The 23,260-nt window shown below is 41.9% G+C and overlaps 1 protein-coding gene across 12 annotated transcripts in view; it reads right to left on the minus strand.

Moving 5' to 3' along the window:
* Window positions 1–4,134: 4,134 nt before the first annotated feature.
* mrtfab (myocardin related transcription factor Ab) overlaps window positions 4,135–23,260 on the minus strand; it is a 51,470-nt gene continuing 32,344 nt past the window's right edge. For 6 of the 12 annotated variants that reach the window (XM_061028709.1, XM_061028718.1, XM_061028720.1 and 3 more), the window contains 17 exons: window positions 22,404–22,469; window positions 18,414–18,469; window positions 17,424–17,499; window positions 16,641–16,799; window positions 14,930–15,078; window positions 14,668–14,814; window positions 14,413–14,481; window positions 13,707–13,891; window positions 13,055–13,226; window positions 11,402–11,794; window positions 8,970–9,932; window positions 8,613–8,819; window positions 8,430–8,522; window positions 6,979–7,119; window positions 6,769–6,861; window positions 5,764–5,827; window positions 4,135–5,670 (listed from right to left, as the gene is read on the minus strand). In XM_061028709.1, coding sequence (XP_060884692.1) covers window positions 5,084–5,670; window positions 5,764–5,827; window positions 6,769–6,861; window positions 6,979–7,119; window positions 8,430–8,522; window positions 8,613–8,819; window positions 8,970–9,932; window positions 11,402–11,794; window positions 13,055–13,226; window positions 13,707–13,891; window positions 14,413–14,481; window positions 14,668–14,814; window positions 14,930–15,078; window positions 16,641–16,799; window positions 17,424–17,499; window positions 18,414–18,469; window positions 22,404–22,469 — 3,620 coding nt within the window. In that variant the 3' untranslated portion in view covers window positions 4,135–5,083. Of the gene's footprint in view, window positions 5,828–6,768; window positions 6,862–6,978; window positions 7,120–8,429; window positions 8,523–8,612; window positions 8,820–8,969; window positions 9,933–11,401; window positions 11,795–13,054; window positions 13,227–13,706; window positions 13,892–14,412; window positions 14,482–14,667; window positions 14,815–14,929; window positions 15,079–16,640; window positions 16,800–17,423; window positions 17,500–18,413; window positions 18,470–22,403; window positions 22,470–23,260 lie in introns of all 12 variants that reach the window. The other 6 variants (XM_061028710.1, XM_061028721.1, XM_061028712.1 and 3 more) reach the window with 5 other exon arrangements.

The raw sequence follows: 23,260 nt of genomic DNA on the forward strand, positions 1-23,260 counted from the left end.
GACGGAGACCCCATGAGAAACATTTGCTCTTTCTCAAACATGGAGTGGTTCGGTTGAGCAAACATTTCCAAAAAACAAAAGCAACGTTTTCGTTCTTATTACAGGTAAAATGAGCACAAGATCTGATTGGCAGAACTAATTGGGTCTGTGTGTGAGTTCTTTTAACTAAAACCTGAAAAGTTTCAGTTTCTTTTCTTGTTTCTGTTTACTTGTCGCAACTTGTAAGCCTTTGAAAAAATATTAAAAGTGTCCCTTTGCCTGATGCTGTATTTGTTGGAGAATGATGGTAAATGGTAAATGGACTTGAGCTTGTATAGCTCTTTTCTAGTCTTCTGACTACTCAAAGCACTTTTACACCGCATGTCACACCTACACGTTAACACCCATTCACAAACTGATGGTAGAGGTTTCTATGTAGTGAGATCATCTGATGGTTCCTCTCCTCATTAGGCTTCCAGGATTTTCAAAAAGACACCCAAAATGTGACTCGTCAGACTTCAGGACAGTTTTCCACTTTGCCCAAGTTCAAGTGAAATGAGCCAAGAACCAGAGAAGGCAGCGGAGGATATGGTTTGTTTCAGTTTCCTCCTCGCATGGTAGAGTTTCAGCTAGCATCTGTGAGTGCAGCGATGAACCTTGTTTAAAAGATAATATTTGAAGAGATCCTGAGCCGGTGTAGTGACCTCCACTATAGAACTGTGTCTATAATTGATGCAGTGTCGTCTGCGGGACTGATCATCACCGCCACCCAATATTGTTTTTTGGCCTTGAGTCCTGCATACAAAGATCTATTCAGATTCTCTAAGTCTTTTAAATAACATTATTTAATGTAGATGATAAAATCCACAGATTGTTTACAATTTTATGCTAATAATATTCATTTTAAAGTGTGCCAGCGCAGTCTTTCATGGAGTCGTAAACCCCTTGCCATGTTTATTTCAAAAAGACTAGACTAGTCTTCACACAACGTCCCAACTTCTTTGAATGTAGATGTAGATGAAAAGTGATAAAGAGGCACCTTCAGACAATAAATGTCACCGGAGAAGGATAGATTGGATTCCCCTCTGGTATTGGTGGGACTTAATTGCACTTTGTCGCTATTGATCTTTTTATCCGACTCTAGGGAAGAAATCTAAAATGTTTATTTCCCTAAAGTCTGATCTGTCCTTCAAAAGGGAGAAAGCCCAAAATATTCAAACCCACTCACCCTCTCTGTCTAAAGAATAAGGTAAAAACACGCCCACTGCAAAGTACCGGAAATTATATCAAAACCATATAAGGATCGAAACATAACAAATAATCAACAGGGCTGAAAATCCACATTATGGCTCCTACACCATCTGTTCATAAATAAATATCTGAAATGACGGAAACAGCTGGATTTTACACTCATTAATATTTAGGAAAAGTTGTAATTGTGTTTAATTCTCACAGCCTTCACCGTTTGCTGATCAACTTTTGTACAAGCATGTGTGATTAAAAAGCATGTGTGTGCGCTGGCTGCAGAGCGGGGGCCTCCTGTCAGAGGGATGTGGGCTACAGAGGAGATCTTAGCCCTCGTGGCTGCGGCCCTTTGGAGCTCACTGTAGTTAATTAGCAGCATGGCCTCGGGACTTCAATCTGCTCTGTGTACGGGCGAGAGAGGGAAAGAGAGAGAGATGGTAGTGATGCGGCACAGGGGAGCTGCTGTGACCTGTGTGTGTGTGTGTGTGTGCGTGAAGTGAATCTTTGAGCGTACTGAGCTGATTGCATGTTTGCGTGCTGTGCATTGAATATCTGTACGTGCTGGACTTAGTATGTATGAGTGTGTGTGTGAGAGGGCTACTGAGGGCTCATCAGGGTCTTTGAGGGATGATGATGAGGGGCTGGACTTGTGAGACTTGAAAGGCTGAAGAGGGGAGCGAGAGAGTCAAGTGGGGCGTTAGAGTTTGATGGGTCCGATGCTGCAGAGAAATCCTTTTTCAGAAGAGGAGAGGGAGGAGGAGATGATGGAGAGGTCGCTTCACACTCACTCTTCAAAACAAGAGCTCTCTAATTACTCGCTCTAATTGTTTAGTTTTTGTCTTCAGGTAGAAAGATGCTTCTATTACTGGGGGATTGGTCTCTGCAGGACTGTTCTCGATGAAATTGATGGTACGAGAAAGACATCTGTTTGATTCCGACCCTGACATCCAGCTCTGATGTTCAAGATCACTGACACATTTTTTTTTTTTCAAAGTTCCTTTTAGAAATAAATGTAGATGATAAGCTTGTTTGAAGACAAAAAGGGTCAGATTTAGGTTGTGTATGAAGAAGCTGCCTTTTTAATCCAACCATTAGTCTTTAATGTTAAAACATCCACGCCTACATTACCCACAATGCAGAAGAACTGCCAGTGATTGCGTTTTGAGATCCGTGTCAGCTCACGTAGCCTCCAGCAGGGATGAGCGACAGGATATAGAGGTCTTTTAAAGTCATTTTGTACTAACTACACAAGCACCACATTTTTGTGATATTCAAAGTTGCAGTCTTCTTCCACCCAAAGCTGACTCAAGTGACATCACATGAGTCAATGTGTTAAATTCAGCTAGTGGCAGAAGATGAATGGACACACTTATTAACGGCCTAAATCAGACACAGATTAGAGAGAATTTTTCTATTTTTTTTCTCAGAGCATTAGATCGATGATGGCGGGATGTAGACAATTTAATCAACAACAACAAAAAACCTATGAAGATAACTTGTTGTAACACAACTTCCTCGGGAATCACAAAGGTTTAACTGAACATATATACTATATATATATATATACATACTATATATAGACCAAATACACTTTGATGAGTAAATTCTCGGATGTTAGCCTTTAAGGTTTAAGAACTGGATCGTATATTGACTAGAATGTAAAATATTGACTGGATTGTGAAATATGTCTATGCGTTTTTTCTTTGTTTATTTTGGTCATCTATTTTTTAAAATTGTAATCTTGACATCATTGTAAATGAGGGTTTGCCCTCAATGATTCCTTGAGAATAAATACAGGTTGAATGAATATTGTTGTATATATGTGCCCGGCTTAGTGTACTGTATTGCTGCTCTGTTTAAACATACCTGTCTATGTGTTGTCATTCACTTGCCCAGGGTCTACAGTTAAAAATGAGTAAACTGGCGCATTTAAGAAATGTTATGAATATGCATTGTCCCTGTAAATGTAAACTGTATCAATAAATACATAAAAATCGGTTATTGGCTTTTTTTTTATAAATGAAGACCAAACTATGGAGCTCCCAGAATATTGAAATTGCTTTTGTGTCTGTTTCTTTAAGGGGGTTTGCCAGGAGAAAATAAAACTTTGTTTGGGAAGGGGGGTCTTGTTATCAAACACGATATTCAGCTCCCATTAAAAAGTGCTACACACGTGTTTTAGAGAACGACTTTTCCTCACATTTGATTCGACTGCAGTTGGTATGATTTACCACACAACACATAACATTCATTAATTGTATATGTAATTAAAAAGTAATTCATGAGAGCAGAGAAGTCACAACTGAACGGTAAAAAAACAACTTACATCAAGATTCTTCATCTGTAATCTTCTTACAATGGCAGCAGGGGCGTGTTTGGCTTAAAATCTTTCAAGCAGTAAAATGAATCAGTCCTCAGTGCCTGGAACATTAAAACTTGATGTTAAAAGTCATTTATAACATAAAAATTGTGAGAAAATATCAACTCAATGCAGAAATAAACGTGAAGAAGACATTTTGATGATCAGGCATTAAGGGGGAAAGCAGGTTTTCATGCAAACAAACTTGCTGATCCTACTAAATAATGTCAAATAAACAAAAACATTCTCTCTAAGAGAAAGGGAAAGTGACTTTTTATTATACTGTCAAAGACCTCTTCTGTGTGGAACTGGAACTGTAGGAATTATACAGTGAAGCCACATTTGTTTGTGTATTGGGATCGTAAAGCCTTCTACATGCTGGTTCCTGACAGCTGATTTCTTTACAATGGCACCCTCTTGTGGTCTTATTCTTTATCACCAGGATTTTATCAAACATAAAAAGCATCCCAGTAGACTTTACAAGTCAATATGTAATAGGACTTTGCATCATGGGTTCATCTTGGTAAAGAATGTGAAAGAAAAACAGACTCTTTAGACTTTTTATTATATGTTTTTATTTTTTTTTTAAACTTTTTTTTCTTTAAAAAATGACAAGGTCCAAGTATTTTGGAAGCCCCGCCCTCACCCTATGTTCCCCAGCCGGCGAGCTCGACTCTAAAGCAACCAGCAAAGAAAAATAGTCTTATGGACAATTGATAATATACACCCCATATACAGCAATACACAGTGGCCTACCATAATGTTACCAATAATACACAACCTCCAACGAGGCTTCAATTCAAACTGTTGCCAATGATATGGTTCATTCCAATAGCAACTGTCAACCAGTGATGGTTGGGTTTTTTTGACTAGTGTGGGCGGGGTTCAGGTTGCCGCTGTGAGGCGACGAGGTCACCGACAGCTGCCTTCCATTTCACACCATCAACAGCTCAGCTGATCAAAAGAATACATGGTGACTCTCAGTCAGCCTCACCAGGCAGCGTTACGATTGTGACCTGAACACACCCTTTAAACCAATCAGATTCAGCATAAGTGCAAAGTTTAGGAGGCACTGACACACGCACTCTGATATCTCAAAGAGCCTGAGTGAACGTCACTGACGGTCCATCCTCAGCTCTAATCCGTCAAACTGTTTCCAGGAGTTGAACAATTGTATTACAGTGACCTACAGTTCTGCTGGTTCACTTTTACTTGCTTGAAATGCAGCTCAGGACACATGAAGTGGGATTTTACCAGCCTGGATTTTAACCCGTCTGCTTGTTGGATCCTCATAGAATTTCATTTGCTTATTTCACCTCATCCTGCGATCAGTAACAGCAAGTAAAAGACAAGGAAAACTGAGTAAATGTGTGCGTGTTTGCATGTGCCAGTGACCCCCGCAGTGGTAGAGACAGCATAGAAAAGGTTTCAGTATGTGCATGAAATAAAGACGCAGCGTGTACACAGTGTGAGCCAGCGCCCGTCAGTCCTCGCGCGGGGCTACAGACACGACTCCCAGTGTAGCTGCAGGTCCGTGCTGTCCAGAAAGTCGGCCGAGAACACGCTGGGTGGAGTGTGTGGCGCCAGCGGGGTCAGGCTCGTCCCTCCATCTCCGTCACCAGCGACCTCCCCTCCTCTTCCTCCTCTCCCCCCTCCGCTGCCCCCGCTCCCTACACCGCTGCTTCCCACCATGGAGATATCAAGCCAGTCCATGCTGTCCAAGGTGGGGTCACCAAAGTCCAGCCCCGTAGAGTGAGGGGAGAAGCCCAGGTCGGAAGTGTCCATGGGGGAAGGGGCGTGGTCCAGGATGCTGTGCGTGCTCAGCATCTGGCTGTGGAGGTCGTCGATCAGCGTCAGGCCGCCGTCGGGCTCCACCCCCAGCAGCGGGGCGCCAGTGGTGCTCTCCAGGAAGTCCTCCAGGCGGGCACTGCCTGTGCAGGGCTCGCCTACAGAGGGCTGAGGGGAGAGGAGGGGCTGTGTGGGGGTGGGAGGGGAGAGATGGAGGGGGGATGGGGGAGAAGCAGGTGAAGGCGGGTCAGAAAGTGGGGTGAGGGAGGGGTCAGGGTTGGACTTGAAGCCGGGGATTTCTGTAGGAAGAAACAGAAAAAAGAATACATCATTAACAAATAGAAGTTTGAGAAAAGTCTTTCTGTCGCTGATGTTTGAAAAACATTTATTACCTCCACTCTTCAGTAAGATGTCAAACAGGTCGTCCATCTGCTGACTGTTCACGCCATTCTCCTGCTAACAGAGGAGAACACGTCATCAGTCAGCCACCGAGAACACATGAAAACACAACTCGACTGGCATAGAAAACCTGAGCTTAAAACAGTCATAAACTTTAGATTGTTTTCTCTCTAATTACCCTGTTTCTAATTTCTGATTAAATTAAACTTGTGCCCCCCTCTACACTACACGGCACACATTAGGATAAAATTCAGCCTGGTTTCAAATCAGTGGTGCAATTCCAAAATCAAATAAAAATGTACCTAAAATCTCACAGTGTGTGTATTTAGAAGAAGAGTCAATGTCTGCTAGGCTTGCCTAAAATCTATATTCTTTTGCACCAGAGGAGAGACCCCTCTGCTGCCCAAAAGAAGTGTTGAAGGCACAGCGTTCACATTTGAAACTAACAACCTCTCCTCATATACTCTATGCTGCAGCACTTTTTCTTTGTTGTCTTTAATCAAGAATGTGTAAAACATGTAGCTATTAAAAATGTATTTTGTTTTCCAATGTGGTTAAAGTTTTGAAATCAGTGATTTAAAAGGTTAGATGATACCTTCTGATTAATTTTAAATCTGTTTTATAATTACATATATCGCCTGTTCAAAAGAAATGACAAGTTGAAACCAGTGTTTGTCTTGAGTCATTAAAGCAGGGGGAAGTACAGAAGTTTCATAAAGCTTTATCAGACCACATGAGTTGTGGTTTGAGCAATGAGGGTATTTCATCTTAACATTACAGAGAAATGGAAAACAACAACAGTGAAGCATTAGCTCACTCTAAATCAAATCCACCACTGAAACCTCTCTGTCTACACATTTCCAACCGCCTTTAGTTTAGTAAAATGAGCACACAGCTCAGTGCGAGACACTCAGACGGAAAAATGAAGGAGGAGACAGAAACGGAACAAAACTGCAGAATAGATGGAAAGAAAAAAAAGGCGAGCTGGGGAGACATACTTTTGAGCGTTGAGCAGGAAGGGAGGTGTTGGGTTTGGGAGAGGGAGGGGTGAAGAGTGTGTGCCGGTCATAAGGCGGACACACCTCCTCTCTCTGCCCGGGTGGAGTGATGAAGAGATGAGATGAACAGAAAAGAGAAGGAAAGAGAGAAATAAGTTAATGAGGTTTACAACACAAGGCCGTAGATGGAGAAGACGGAGGTGGTCTTACCTTCAGAGATGACAGTAAGCTGCTTTGGCTTTCACTGTCTGACACGTCGTCAAAGAAAGGCTGCAGGTTGGGCGGAGCGGTGGCTGATAGGCTGGGTTGGGGCGAACCATTGGTGTCCAGGTGAAGCCCCGCCTTCTGTCCCTAAGTAAAGAGAGAGGCAGAGTCATGAGTTTAATATGATGAATGTTGATTTGTGAATGGCTTCTTAGGTCTTATTTCTGAATAACAGGCTGCTGTTTCACATTGTATGATTCCTGTGTTTGTGCTGACACCTAGTGGCAGACAGACGTAACTACTTGAGGAGAGAAAAGACGTTTTAAACCTCTAATCAAATCACTCTATATGTTTATATTTTTGTTTTGCACAAGAAATGTACATTTGTAAATAAAAACAGCTGCCGTCTACATTCTTATTGGTGCAAAGAAATTATACAGTTATGGAGGTTTTTATTTTTGTGATTGTCTGTAAAATTGAATCGTTTGCACTGATGTATTAGTGGTGAAAAGGATCTCGCCCCATGGTTACGCTGATCTATGTAAAATGTCTAAACACGGTGTAGCCTAGAACAGCTCAGTCCCTGTGCAGAGACTGAGTGAGAAGATGGCAGCGTTTGATTAGAGCCGTTTGAACCGGCTGTACAAAAACATTAAGACATTTTATTCTTTTAAAAAATATAAAAAAAATGTTTCACAGACAGAAATAAAGACAAAGCGTTGATAAACTTCATACTAGGGGCGCTGCTCTTGTGTCGTGTTTGTCTGTTTTTAAATCTGAATCTGGGTCTTGATGTGTGTCTGATTCAAACCCCTTATAATCAGAACTTTGTAGGAATTCCCATTTTGGTATGAACTCTTGACTGATTTTATTTGGTTTTCTATTTTGCTGTGTTGTCTGTTTCTTTGAATTCATTTTGGTTTATGTTTTATGGTGATGTATTCCTCGTGTTTCTTGTCTTCTGTGTGCTCCTACTGTGACACAAATTTCCCCTTGTGGGACAATAAAGAATCTGAATCTGAATGATTGTGTGTTGTTACTTTGTTTCAAACGCTGCTTTGTCTTTTCTGCGTTCACTCTCATCCCATCATGCAGGTAACAGCTATTTGTTTGTTTGTACAATTGATGACTGTGATGGGGGGGGTTACAAAGATCCAATCCCTGAAAAAACCTGTGATCCGATCTGAATCGTGGGATTTGTGATCTGCAACACCGCAATGATGTGTATATTATTTAACATTAAACTATGTCTATGTCTACATTCAAAACTAATGTTCAAATATGTGCAGCAAAAGAGAAAACAACAGAAGATATGATCAACTAAGAAAGAATCAACGGGTATTAATGCATAGCGGTAAAACAGAAAAGAAACAATTGATCACAAACAACTTGGTAAAAAGTCACTTTTGTCCTCATAGATATAAACATTCAATAGGAAGAACAGTTTTTTCCCCTACCTTTTTGTTTGGTTGGCTCACAGGCTCCGCCTCTGGCTGCTCTTTTGATTTGCTTTCAGTGCTGGGCAGTTTACTCGGAGTCGACTGCAATCTCTACAAGAAGAGAGCGAGCAGAAAAAAGGATTACCTGTGATGCTATAAACCCCCGAGCAGCACATCACACAATCACAGTTTAATATGTACCTGCAGTGTGATGCGTCCATTTGTTTTGGCCAGTGAGGACACGCCGTTCTGCCCATCTGGCGTGTTACTGGTGAGGGCGATCAGGTAGTGGTTTCCGTTGCTGTCGGTGACGAGTGTTGGCGCACCGTTGGCCTTGAGGAGATCTAATGAAATGGCCTGAGTGTGGATCTGAGTGCCATTCTGTTGGTTGATGACGACAGGGGTCACCTGGAAAAATAAATCAAACTATTGATCAGTTTTTGTGGCATTATTATTTTTTAATTAACAAAGATTCATGTATTTTAAAGAAAAACTTAAACACGACTGTCACTATAAAAAGATAATCTTTACATGTCTACCACTGCTTGGTCTCATTACCTGTTGTGTGGTGACTGCTGCAGTCTGCTGCCTCCTGTGCTGAGCCTTCAGCTGTTTCCTCTGCTGCACTGGGTTCCCCGCAGACTTCTGGATCTGCACCTGAACCTGCTTCAGCTGGACCTGGTTCTTCTGCTGGACCTGCCCTTGAGTCTGTTTGAGCAGCTGCAGTTTCTGCTGACTGAGCTTCTGCTGGGCAAGTTTCTGCTGCACTAACTTCTGCTGGGCCTGCAGCTGTTTCTGTTGGGTCTGCTGGATGATGAGCTGCTGCAGTTGCTGCTGCTGATGGAGCAGGATTTGAGCTTCTTTCTTCTGCTGTTGCAGCTTTTGAGGGCTTGTCTTTGCCTCGGCTACTTTCTGTGTGGGACTCTGCTGCAGCGTCTGTTTCTGCTGTTCGGCCTGTTGGACTTGCAGCCGGTGGATCTGCTGCAGCCGGACGAGGGTCTCCTGAGAGCACTGCATCGGCTGCTCTGGTTTCTTCGCCTGTTCCTCCTCCGTCACTCCCTCCATCCGCTCTTCAGGCTCCACCTCCTTCTTCACCTTCACCACAATGCCGTTAGGGAAAACAGGGGGCTGAATGGCAGAGGCTTTTATTAGAGTTTGAAGTTTAACCTCTCTGGATGTTTTGCTCTTGTCCACTCCTGCTATCACTATTGCACCTGACATCTTGCCCTGCTCCAGCTGTGACCGCAGCGTCTCCACCAGCCTCTGCTTCTGACGCAGCATCCTGGTTAGCTCCTCAATCTGTTTGTCCTTCTCCTGCAGCATCTGGTCTTTGTCCATGGTGTCCATGGCAACTCCAGGCTGAGGCTCTGGAGGCTGACTTGAGGAGGGGGATGGCCTAGAGAGGCTGCAGGAGCTCTGGATCTCCTCTTTGACGTTTGAGAGAGACTGGGAGAGCGGAGCGACGTTGGATGGGTGCTGAGGAGATGGGTGCAGGGTGAGCTGGGTAAGGGGAGAGCTCACCTGGTGGACGACAAAACAAGAAGAGAAAGTTAGGAAAGGGTTAGAAGGAATGTGTTTTACTAATTCTGTGTCCTTTAAGCGTCTAAAAATATTTTAAAGCTCATGAGAAGAACTTTATTTTTTTTTTGTGTGGACAAGGACAACGCTGATCCGTCCTGTACATGTAGAAGTAGTGTTCTATGAAGAAAAATCTCATCCTGCTTCATATCAACGATCAAACATCTAACTTTTGAGAATCTTAATTATTGAATTTTTAAACAAAGTCTGTTTCGAAAGCATGTTGTTACTCACTTCGTCTGACACCTACAGCAGTCTGGCAGTGGTAACAGGCATTACAAATGATTACACAGAAATAATCAAAGTTGCTTTTGTTGCTCATGTAGAGGCATGAATATGAATTTCTGTCTGTTTCGTAATCAGCAGATGATCCAAAAAGCAGCAGCGTGACTGGTCATGGCACATGTCCCTCCATTGTTCCTCTGCCTTCACTGACTTCCAATCAGTGCTCACATCAAATTTAAAACTCTGCTGCTCGCTTACAAAACAGCGACAAAAAACAGCTCCTCCTTACCTAAACTCTATCATCCAGGTTTACACTCCCTCCCGCCCACTACACTCTGCCAATGAAAAGCATCTGATCCAACCTTCACAACAGGGTTCTAAGTCTCTAACTAGACTCTTCTTCTCTGTCGCCCCCCGGTGGTGGAACAAACTTCCAAACTCCATTTAATCTGCAGAGTCTCTCTGCACCTTTAAGAAAAAGCTAAAGACCCAGCTCTTTCATGAAATCGATGATGATGATTTTGACAATGGCGATATTTAAGATGGTTTCTATACTGATTAGAGCTCTCAAGAACAGCCGTCGATGTTGTGCTTTGCCTCTGTTCACTTCCTGTCAGCACCTGTGTATCTGATCGGACTTAAAGCTGTTTGTTTGCACTGACGTTGTTTTCTCTCCTCTCTAGATCCTTGCTTGTGTTGTACTAACTCTCTGATGTTTGTTTGTCGCTTTGGATAAAAGCGTCTGCAATATGAATTGTAGAATTGTAGAAATCAAAATTTAAAATATTAGCCTCATGTAGCATTTAAGGTATTTAGCACTAGCATGTTTATGCTCACAGCAAACTATGATATGGATAACGAAGCATTTTGTAACCAGTGTTCAGTAACCAATCTATAACATTTTATGTTGTTTGCTCTTCTTCTTCCTCTGATTCAGACGGCTTGAACATTTTGTTGAGTTGCACTGATTGTCAAAAGTGCTGCTGTGTGCAGAGCCAGGCAGATGTCAATCAAACTGCTATCCTCCATCCAAAACAGTCTTAAGTGTTTTAAGTTCTTAACTTTTATTTTCACACATGTTTTTGTCAATACTTTATAAGATCCATCTCTCATTTCATTTATATGTTCTTTCTAGCCAAATTCCCTGGACCTTTAACAAAAACAAACGATGTACATATGTTTCTTACCATCTCTCCGAACATGTCCCCATTACAGCTCGTCTCATCAGGACTCATCCCGGCCAAAGACCTCTCAGACGGAGAAGGTGACACGGGAGGGCTGGAGCTGGTGCTGCCAAACCTCATGACCCGCCCTGGAACCACCTGAGCCAGTGATGATAGAGATAACCTAAACCCTCCATCTGGTTGGTGCTCAGGTGTGGTTGTTATGGCGGGAGAGGAAGTGACTGCGCCAGCAGCCGAGGTCGTGGCCTGATGGCTGGGCTGTGATGTGCCATTTTTCAAAGCTGCCGCGTTGCCGCCGTTTTGCTCCTGGTAGTTGCGAAGCCGCTCAATGAGATCGTTCTTGGTGCCTGAGACAGTCAGACCACGCAGTTTCAATTCCTGTTTCAGCTCAGCGACCTGGAGGATGAGAAACCAGATCAGTGAGCAGGCACTGACTCAGAGTGAAAGAGAACAGAATAACTGAAAGACACAAAAACAGAAAGTGTAAGGTTCAGAGGATCATAATTAGGTTTACAGGTTCCCAAAATAGGGTTCAAGTTCTCCTCAACAGGGGGTCACATGAGGCTTATAAATCTATTAGAGAGAAACTACATACAATTCAAAAAGTATTTTTCAGAAAAATCCCCTCTCCAGGCCTCTACATAATTCTTAAATGAAAACATTTATGCCATAAAACTTACTCTGTATGCAGAGGTGAAGGTTCAGAATCATTTAATAAGTTATACTTTTAGAGGGAACATACAATACGTCTTTAAAGACAAGGTGGTCTGACGTCACAGGTAACTTATATTTTCACACTTGAACAACACGGAGCTGTATGTGAGAACGCAAACAGCCACATTTTTCACTTATCCGGAATTTCTCCTGACAGTCCCCTATTATTTCTTCTGCAGAAAGTCTGAGTGAGCTGATGTGAGAACGCAGCAGTATTCACCTACAGTGAGTGGGAGGGGATGGTGATGATTATTCCCTGTGATCGTTACACAACCATAGACTGTGTGCATGTGACTGCTATGATCTCCATGCACAACATTTAACCGCTGCATTATGTTTTGTGTTTGTCAGTATGTTGTTTTTTCCTCTTTTGTTGATAGTGTGATTCTGTTGGACTTACAAGTAGCATTGATTTAAAGGCAAATATTCTCATTATAGCGTTGTATAGCGGACTCTGTTGCTTCATCATCACTTCCACATTGTTATTTTTACCTCAGGATTCCCCCCGCCCCCCTCTACTGTCTGACCAGGATAGCCCCCCGCTGTGAGGTGTATGTGTGAACAGCCAGGTCAGGAGGATTTCAGAGGCAGTCCTTCTAAAACTCTCTAGACATTTTCACAAGTGCATGTGTGAAAACAGATTTAGTTGCTACATTTTTAGTTAATTATTGAGTTGATAAAATTGTTCACATTTTTGCCTTTGTTTTAAGTTGACTTGCCAGTATGCACCATCAATTCTTTATGTCTTTAAAGCACTTAGTCATCATTTAAAGATGGAATCGTTTGTATGAGTCAGTTTGAAAAACTCATTGTCTGACCTCTTTTCACAAACAGCAGTAAAACTAAAAGCACTATTAATTTTACTGTGAAGACTGTATTAAGTTAAAAATCTTCTTGGCAGGTTCACGTCTGGTACTGGATGAAGCTGTCTGATACACTCACCTTGAACTCATCCAGGTTGGCTGGCAGACTGACTGGTTTAGCTCCGCCCACTGCAGTTTGGCTCTGACGGGCACTCCCGCTCTGATTGAAGGTGGCGGGGGTGGTAGTCGTGGGAGCGCTGCGGGAGGGGGAAGGGCCGGAAGTGGTCGTGGGAGGCTGCTCTGTCAGTGGCCTGAGGGGAGGGAGAAGATGGTTCAGTTTTATGTGGCAGGAAATGCAGAATAACAGCAGGTAATGGTGGGTACAAATATAGTTGACTTTCAAAAGAAGCTTTTCCAGTTATTAAACTAATTACATGTCCAAAGTTCATTCTCTTTTATCAGGTTCTTTATACACTTTCCTTTTTATATCTCAATGGTTTCTATTTTCAAAACATAAAAACATTTCATTCAGTGACAAATTCATCACACCACTAAAGCCAAACTCAGAAAGAATATTTTTTACGATATTAACAGAACTTATACATGTACTGTGCTTCAGAAAAGAACTATGGGTAATAACTTATATGAAGAAGGAAAAGGAAAGGAGCAACTAGTGGATTCTTCACATAAAACCATCAAAGTCATTCACCCTCATGCCAAAATCACAAGCACAAACACACACACACTTACACACACACCTACAAATAGACACAGTCATGCTTGACACTCACTTGGGAGGGGCAGGAAGGATGGTGTGGTAGTTGTAGTGCTGCTGTTGCTGGTTGAGGATCTGCAACTGCAGGAAGAGCTGCTGCTGATGAAGAAGCTTAGCGTAGGATGAGTCCATCGCAGGCGGCTGCTCTTTGTCTGCTTTCTGATCCGGAGGGATGTACTGGTGGTACTTCAGCTTCTTCACCTGCATCCAGGATGGAAAGGTTAACAAAAACGTTTCTGCTATAGGATAAGACGAGCGTGGTACATTCATTCTACACTATCTGCCTAAATGAGTGGATGATTTGTGACATTTAAAAAACAAAAATGTAGATGGAAAGATCACTGGTTAAAATGTACTTTCAGCTTTGGAGGAACCATTTCCTCTTCACTAAACAACAAGTCTCTGTTCTGGTGTATTTATGACTTTTTGAACAAAACTGTATCCCTCTTCCCCTAAGACATTATGTTCTCCTTGTATCAGTGTTAAGTTGTGAAAACATTACGTGAATTTAGAAAACCTGGCATTCTGAGACACCAAAACCAGCTGATTTGAAGTAAACTTCAGCTTCATGGTTGAATATTCAAAATATTGATTCTTTAAAAATGAAAAAAAGAAGAAAAGAAAGGAAGTGAATACAACCTGAAAGATTGGACAACTTTGAAAGGAGAGAGATCATTATAAAGAGATCAGCTGCAAGTCTGGTGTCAGTGTCTGTTACTGACCTTGGGCTTGCTGTCCTTTGCTTTCTTGGATCTGTGTGAAGGACGGTCTGAACTCGTCTTAGACTGAGACTGTATGACATAAAGCGTGAGAAATGGGGTCAGGGGGGAGGCAGTGAGGAAATTAAGAGATGAGGCAGTTATAGCTGCTCCACAAATAGAGATTAAGGTCAGATTTATTCATAAGTCATCCGATCTGCAGGACGATATGTCATGCTTCTTTGATTATCAAAAGGAAAATAATAAATGTTTCTGCACCTTGACCTGTCCGGTAGAAGGGCGGGAGTTTGTAATGGTCACTGGCACTGCTGTCCCGTTTGTTAATTTTGTGAACGGAGAGGAGTCTGACCCATTCAACTGGGGTGGAGGAGGCGGAGGAGGCGGAGGGGGCCGCTGAGTCAGGAACTGAGAAGATATGTCTCTTGTTAAAAGTGCGACAGTGTTTAAAAGAAAAATGTAACATCTTATTGACAGCCTCTTGATTCTGTTAATTGATTAAGATGAGATTCTGTGGAGGTACCTGTGTGAGGGAAATGTCCCCGTTCTGGGTGAGCGTGTCAGGTGGAGACAGCTGAGGGACGGCGCTCACAGGTGAGTCGTGATTGGTTAGCTGGTCCGGGGAAAGTGCGTCGCTGCTGTCTTCATCTAAAGACGAGCTCTCTCCTTCAGCTGTTAACAGAGGGAAAAAATGAGTTCATAATCAACAACAAACAAGAGTTACTGTAACTCGTTTGCTACAAACTCCAGTGGCTGGTAAAAAAAGAAAAAAAAAAGAAAAGAGGACAACAAGTTCAACTTCCAGCTTCCTTGCAGAATGTTACCATGTCAAGCAAAGTCACAGCTGTTTAGCGGATTGCTCAACAACCATGACTAACTTTAGAGAAGTTATACAACACTGTATGTCCTGCTGTGTTTCAACACAGGACTATGTCCAAACATTGTTGTTTGGACACGTCTGTTGTTGGTCAAAAGTTTGTATGGTACCACATACTGGGGACAAGAGTTGGAAATGAGCAATAGCTTCATACTCTTTATGCAGCACATCAGTTTCAAGTACATTTTGAAACTATGTTAAATCGCATTGTCCCTATTAAATAAATCAATTCAAATTTAAACATCCAGTAGTATGATGCAACCTGAGCTGACTAATCAGACTCTGAACTGAAAACACTGTATTACAAGAGTGTGTGGATACCTGGATGATGTAAATACAAAGGTAATGGTGTATCTACCATTTATTACATGTAAGGGTTTCATGCAGTAACATTTAAGCCAGAGGTTACACAATGACATCTGTTTCATCTTTGTTTTCATCTTTGCCCTAAACCGTAGGGCTCAAGAAAGTTCAGGAATAATCTGTCAATTACAGGTGTTGGTTTTGAATCATGGAGAAAGACAGATGTCATATAAATGTTGCTCAAATAGAGGCTATGACACCATTCACAAACTCCTTGATTTGATGCTAATGCAAACAATGACATAATAAGTGCTGTTAGCTAGGTAATGGGCCAGTCATTGGTTGCAAAGCTAACATGCATAGAGGAAGAGCGGTGTCCCCACCAGCTCCAAACAATGATGTTCAACTCTTTCATAGGCCCGAGGCCGTGTATTCAACAGACAATCATTTTTTTCAGTGCATAAAGAAAGGACAGCAAGTGGACCGGGAGGAGATGTTTGCTGACTTTGATCATTTTAATTTTTTTATATCAGAATCCCCTCAGAATGAGTAAAATTAATTCACTGTGTCTTTAAAAGTAAGGCTGGTGTCGTTTGTTTACAAGTTATCTTGACAGTGAGATTGAGAGTGTAGCTGATTATTGTGAAGTTTTTGTTGTGTGTCGAGGCATCCCTGCACCTGCACGTTCGTTTAAATATGAATTATTTTGTTAACTTAAAACTGTGCTGTTTTCTTTATATGTATATTATCCATCCATCCAGAGAACCCACGCATGCACAGGGAAAACATGCAAACCCCAACTCCAGGCAACAGCGCTAACTGTGGCACCGTGTTGGCATCTGATTGTGTTTTATGTTGAATTGGTGTTTTTGTGCAAACATGCTATCTACACACTCAACTGACTACATGGTTATTGTGTTTATGTGTGTGACTGTAACCTTCTGTTAATTTTTTAGTACAGCTTTAACAAAGCAACTGACACTTTCAAGGCTTCTGTCCATGAACAAAGACATGTGTGACTATGAGTTGTGTTTGTGAGTATGTCTCCGCTTACCCAGTGGTGAGTGCACAGTGCAGGTAACCGACAGGATGTTCTTGTGAACCAGCTCGATGGGACCTGGTCTGTGGGAGATTTTGTCGTTGAGGTCGTCGGCCAGTCGTGCCCGCTTCAGCTGCAGCTGCTTGGCCTGCAGGGACGGCTCTGCAGACGTCTCTGTGGAGGACACAGACAGGACACATGCATGCACACAAGTTTATTCAACAAGGGGGTTTATGTAAAAATACAGCAAAGCAAGACATCCCCCTTTACTTCAACATGAGATGTCTGAAAGCATCTCCATTGAGAGAGAACAGAGTAGAAAATACTTTATTATCTACCCTTAAAGGGATGGTTTTGGATGCTGTTATATCAAAATCCACAAGGTTTTTTTTTTGCCTTTGTAAGAAAGGATAGCTGAAGAGAGACAGGAAATGTTGGGAGGAGAGAGCGGGGGGTGACATGTAGCAAACGGACTCGAACCCACAACTGTTGCAATGAGGACCACAGCCTCCGTACATGGGGCGACATAACCGATAGGCTACCGGCGCTCCAAATAAAACAATTATTAGTCTATTGGCGAAATGTATGTATCACGTCATTATGCTAAATCAAACTCATCTGCAGCAATGTACAGCATAGCTTCTGTACCAGAACTACAACCAGCCCCTGAACTATCCCTTCAAAGTTACAATATGGTTCCTTATCAATTAAAGTCCCATTTATTAAAGGTAACTTTTTCATACCTCTTGAAGCTATTCTTCCGAGTCAGAAAGAGTGGACTTGTGTGTTCGGACTCACCCTCCAAAATGTGCATCCTGACCAGTTCAGAGCGCTCAGGTCGACTCCTGATCTTCCTCTTCAGATAGTCCTCGGTCTGGGATGAAAAAACATTTAAGCACCGTTAGCAGATGTTTAGAACAGTGGAAGGGTTGAGGCAAAGAATGTATCAACATAAAAAAAATTGTATCACTACAGAACCAGTCAAACAAATGATTATGGTAATGATACGTTTAAGAATCAAATCATGTGTTTGGGTTTGGCTTGAATGATGAAAATAAATAAAAAATCCTAGATGGTACTGATGTTACCGGTGAGGACATGTGTTTTTTTTTTAGTTTGAGGCATAATGATTACATTTCAAATGTATAGTCATTTACTCTCAGCTGCAAGCAGCTTTATCTCTTTTTTTATACAGGTTGCATGTTTCGAAAAAGATTCCAACAGTTAATGCTAACTGCAATATTAATTTAATTTTGACAGAGTTGGTCACAACAAAAAATATAATACATTCTAATTAATGTAAAGGAAATATCTTCATGATATGATATAAACAGATTTGACAAAACAAAATTGATAACTAGTGATTCCTGACCCGAGACAGTTGTTGTTGTTGCTAAAGCTATCTTTGCTAAACAAGCATTTCAAAAGCATTTATTGGTTGACATACATCAGTGATAAATCATAATAGACGAGTCAGCAAGTATTACTTTAAATCAGCAGAGATCAACTCTTAATAATAGTATTACACAACTTAAGCCAGAGGTGAATGTGATTACTAAAACCTTCTTAAGAATGCTGAGCAGCACTGCTGGGTCTGTGCAGCTTCTGACTGAAATAGTACTTCTATTTGTGTGGCAGATATGATATGATTTGTCATTTATTAAAGCTTTATAGCCATTGAAATATGCATACTGACAGTGTATTCTACTTCAGATAATGCTTTGTGATTTGTTGTTGTAAGGAAGAAGCTTTCACACAAAGGAAACTCAATCCTCTGAAGACACTCACCCTTGCTCGCTCCAGACTCCTCCGCTGTTCGTGAAAGGCTGCCGGGCTCTTCAGTGCTGCAGGGGGGGAGGGGGGATAAAGGAGGGGGAAGAGAGTGAGGGAAAAAAGAGAGAAAGAGATGAAGTCAACTCGCTCAGACTGATGCGAGTCGCTACGCTCCTTTCAGCGGGTGACAACGTGAGAACAGATACAGATATAGAGGAAGACAGACTCAGAGCAGAAGTGACTGCAGAACGCTAAGGTCAGGAGTGCGATTCTGAACCGCACACTGTGATGACAGATCAGGAGGCTGACGGGACGCTGCAGCATGCTGTGTGTGCAGTGCACAGCACGCACAATTCCTTTGCAGCAAAAGCCACCTCAGTTATTAGACTGTAACTGCATTAGGTATACTTTGGCCTGTTATTCTGCAGTGGAGCGTCTGGTCATGTTATCTTTGTGCTCAGTGTGGCTGCAGAAGTAAGGTAGCTGCAGGACGAGTTGAGCTGTAGTCAGTGTTTGTTTCAAAAAGTTAGGTTGTAAGTTAGTAACTATGTGGACAGATCTCACAGGACCGCATGTAACCATGACCAGAGCTTTCCTCAAACCTTTACTCAGCAGTTTGATTAGCTTCATTGTAACAAAAGTTTATTCTGGGAGCTTAGCTTGTCACTAATAAAGTTAAGTGTTCATTAAGTGTTAACCCCTATTGAAGGTACTGCCTCTAAGCTTGAGCTGCAAATAAAAGATGGTTTCGCCTTCTGTTGGTCTTTTGCAGCTCTTATACTTATAGGCTAAGACTTTTGCATGTAGCAGACTGCAAAAACAGCAAAAACAGCAAAAACAGCATATCTGATGAATGACAGTTGTCGGGGATCTGATGGACATGAATTCTTAATGAGCAGTAGTCTGGATCGGGTCGTTAAAAAGGAGCAAGAACACAGAGGAGAGCGGGGACTGATGGATGACCACTGCACACAAAGACATATAAATTCATCACAGCACTCAGCCATGGCTGTCCTCAGTGTACTGGGTGTATGGGTGGAGGTGAGAATGTCTGTGTGCGCGAGTAGAAACACGTTTGTACATATTTTTACAAAGCAATATCTTGGTATCTGACTGGACTTCTTCAAAAAGGTAAAAAAGTGCATAACTGACACAAAAATGTCATATTTTTAACAGAGAAATGTTGGTCCACACCTTTAAATGCAACATTTCAACATGGGTTGAAAGAGCTCATGAGACTTTTTTTTCTCATAATTGATCATTCAAAGTTTAAGTCCGATCTGTGCGATTTCATTAGAGTTAATGGTCTCAAACATGAGAAACTTCATGGTGAAAGTTTGGAAATGTTCATACAAAGATGTCCTCTGTCTTTGGGGAAGGATATTGGGAGGATGGTGGCAGTTATGACGCAACACAACTATGTAGGATTGATCAAGAGCTGGTGAAACTCCCTGCTGAAGGTTAGTGAGTGTGGACATGCTGCGTACAGCGGGGTGTCCACGGTATGTGTGCCTCAGATGACTGGGTGGGTGGGGGCTGGAGGCATTCCTCTTGACATAACCCCCCCACCCCGCCCCGATGCACAGAGGGGAAGAGCCACATACCAGCTGTGATGCAACGAACAATAAAGATCATATGAGAACAGACAACTGGTCAACTGATCTTTCATCTTCAAATATCTCTTGCTCATGAAGTTCAGCTGATATCAGATTGTTGTGCTGTTTATGGTTCACTAGACTCATGAGACTCTTTCGACGTGAGGAGCGGCCTAACCACATTTACTTTAAGCTTATATACAAATGTCTTAAAAGTCTCCAACAGTCAAATATCAATACTTGAGTTGAAGCCTTCTGATGCCTCTGAGTTTCATTTACTGTTTTGTTTGTACATTAATACTTTGTGTCATTATGAATCCCCTGATTAATATTCAATCCTGTTTCAGCACGTTCAAGTATACCATTCTGATTAACCTCCAGAATATGCCACTAGTGTACATTTGTAACATTAACATTAAAAACCCGATAGAGCTGTAGATTACAAAGCAGAGCTTTACTCTGCAGAACAAACACAGGAGACCCTGCTGTGGTTCAGCGGTTGTTACTCGTCTCTCAACCGGAAGGTCAGAGGTTCGACCCCCCCGCTCCAGCAGCCACATATCGAAGTGTCCTTGGGAAAGACACTGAACCCCAATTTGATACTTTACATAGCAGCCTCTGCCATCAGTGTGTGAGTGGGTGTGAATTTGTAGGTGTGACCTGCTTTGTAAAAACTGCTTTGAGTAGTCAGACGACTAGAAAAGCGCTTTACAAGCTGGCGCTCCTTCTCATTGTTTGACAACTTTAAACCCAACAAGGTGCTTCTTAATTAAATGTGGTTCAATAATAAACTTTCAATGGGGTAAATCCATCAGGCAGCATGCAGTATGGACAAATGTAAGACAGCTGGCTGACCTAGAGACACAGAGGCCTTGTTATGAGTTGTGTTTTATCCATATATCTAAACTCTGAACCTCACTTGTCTATCCAGACTGTGACTGAGAAAGGAAGGAGGAGAGTTGTTCTTTGACAACCTACACTTGGCAATAAGGGTGTGAGGATAAGATGCTGCAGCAGAAACTGACCCTTCATCAGTTCCCAACACTCTCAGTGTCGTCTTTAGCTGGGCATTATGCTTCAAAGCACTTAAGAATATTTTTATGACCATTCACCAACAGCAGTGGTAGTTTTTATTTTGTTTTAAGGAGACGCAGTAAGTTTAGTTTTGCTCTAGGGCCTGATGAACACATATTGTCTTCAGCCGATAACATGCATAGCACTTTGAGAGGCCTGTTTTTCCTGATATACTAGTCAGGCTCTAGTTTCTTCATGTGTCAAACGTTAATTAGAGATGAGAGACTTATATTAAACAAGAGGCAACCTCCGGTGTTGAAAAATAAAGCCAAAGCAGAGGTGAAAAAAAAACAGTTTGGGTTTTTTGGTAGCTCTTTTCTTTTTTCTTTTTGGTTGAAAGAAGTTTGCCTCATTTTCTTACAACTCCTCCATTTTGATGATATTAGGTGAGGAGGAGTTCAGCTAAAATGTGAATAAGTACAGGAACAGCTGAGGTCACTGACAGGTGGGCGCGTTGGGTGGGCATCTTTTCAGAAACCAATGGTCGACCTCACTGAGACTACGACCGTGTTTTCTACAGAGTAAGAATAAAACGTTTTTCTTCCAGCTTTATCATTTGTAAGGAGTAACCTCTCTAACTGACCTCATTAAGTTTCTTATATATCTTTAGTTCCTCTGTTTCCTCACTTTATCTTAGATGATAAGCTTCCATCTAAACTGTATGAGGCTGATTGGTTGGTCATGGACTGAATTTATTTTGAGAAAAGCCTTCTACAGTATTTACCACTCACAGCAAAGCACAGCAACAGAAAAAAGAGGAAAATTCTAAAAACTATACATCTCCTCCACTTGTGATGTGCGGAACTGTGAAACAGGAAGTGGATACACAGGAAGAGGAAGCTGTTCTATTTGATAACAAAAAGTGGTTTGGCACCACCAAATTTGACACATCTTGAACACACACTCCTACACATAGTAGATGCAGATAACGACTGACACATTCAGCAGTCTCAACTTTTGGTGCAGTTGTGATACCTGAACGTATTTCTGATTATAAAGGCGCGAGAGAGATAAAGTTCACCAACATATCCTGTGTAGAAGACGACGATGGTCTGTTTTAGTAGAGAGACACACTGTTCTAGCTGTCATCTTGGTTTTTAATTAAGACTAAATAATACTACAGTCAGGCTAAACACAAACTACCTGAAGGTGAATATGTTTGAGCTTTGTCTGTTGTGTTAATTGAGTTTGTGAATCACTCACTGCAAAAATAAGAACTTATTATGTAACTATATGCACAATTTAAACTAAACATGCTGACGATTCCTGATGCAGGTTTGCAGAATGAAGCACATTTTGAACTCTCCAGAGTAACACAGACTTTAAGCAGACTTACGTGGCATGATCCCTTGGCTGACCAGTTCCTCTCGTGTGCGTCTCTGCAGGAGTTTGAGCTGGAGGACTGCATGGAGACAGAGGAGGTAAGGAGGGAGGGGTGAAGAAAGAGAGGAGAGGAGAGAGTCAGTGACTGCCGGAAAGAATAGGAAACTGCAGCGATGGAGCTCTGAGCTCTTTAGCGCTTCTTTATCATCTCTTATTGTCCAGCGGTCAGCAGTCTGTCTGCCACGTTAGATAAATATCCACACACTGAAATAGAGATGCGTTAGTGAAGAGGACCCAATTCATCCTCCCATTTCCTCCTTTCTTCTGTTTTTTTTTTTTTTTTAAAACTAAAGAGGAGGCGCATACAAGAAGGGCGTACAGCTTACTACACACTTCCTGTTTCTGGAGTTTTTTTCTAAATTTCATTTCTGTGTACCAAGTGAGTGCAGACGTGTTAGAAAAAAAAAAGCCATCATCTGTGAGTGAATTAGAGAGTGAGATAGAGCAAGCTAAGGGAGACAAGCAGGGGAAGAACAATTTAATCACACTCAAAGTCTTGTTTTGAGTACAGGTGGAAAAACAATGTGTGTATAGGCTGATTTCTCTGTCACTTCAAAACAGGAAGTGCTTGTTACATAATGCAGAGGCCGAAGAGAGAGAGAGAAAAAGAGAGTTTTAAGGAACACAGCACTGGACAAAGGAGCTGGATGATGTCTAAACTTTCTACACACCACATTTCAGTTCTTGTTGTAAACCAGATGTACTTATCTTTGTTCTTTTTAGAGATAGGCTCCAAGTCATAATTTATTGTTTCCCTTTGTTTAAACAGAGAAGGGCTGTCACAATACCAGAATATTGAACTTAGATTTG

This window comes from Labrus mixtus, chromosome 21, assembly GCF_963584025.1.
Source record: "Labrus mixtus chromosome 21, fLabMix1.1, whole genome shotgun sequence".
Taxonomy (NCBI): Eukaryota; Metazoa; Chordata; class Actinopteri; order Labriformes; family Labridae; genus Labrus; species Labrus mixtus.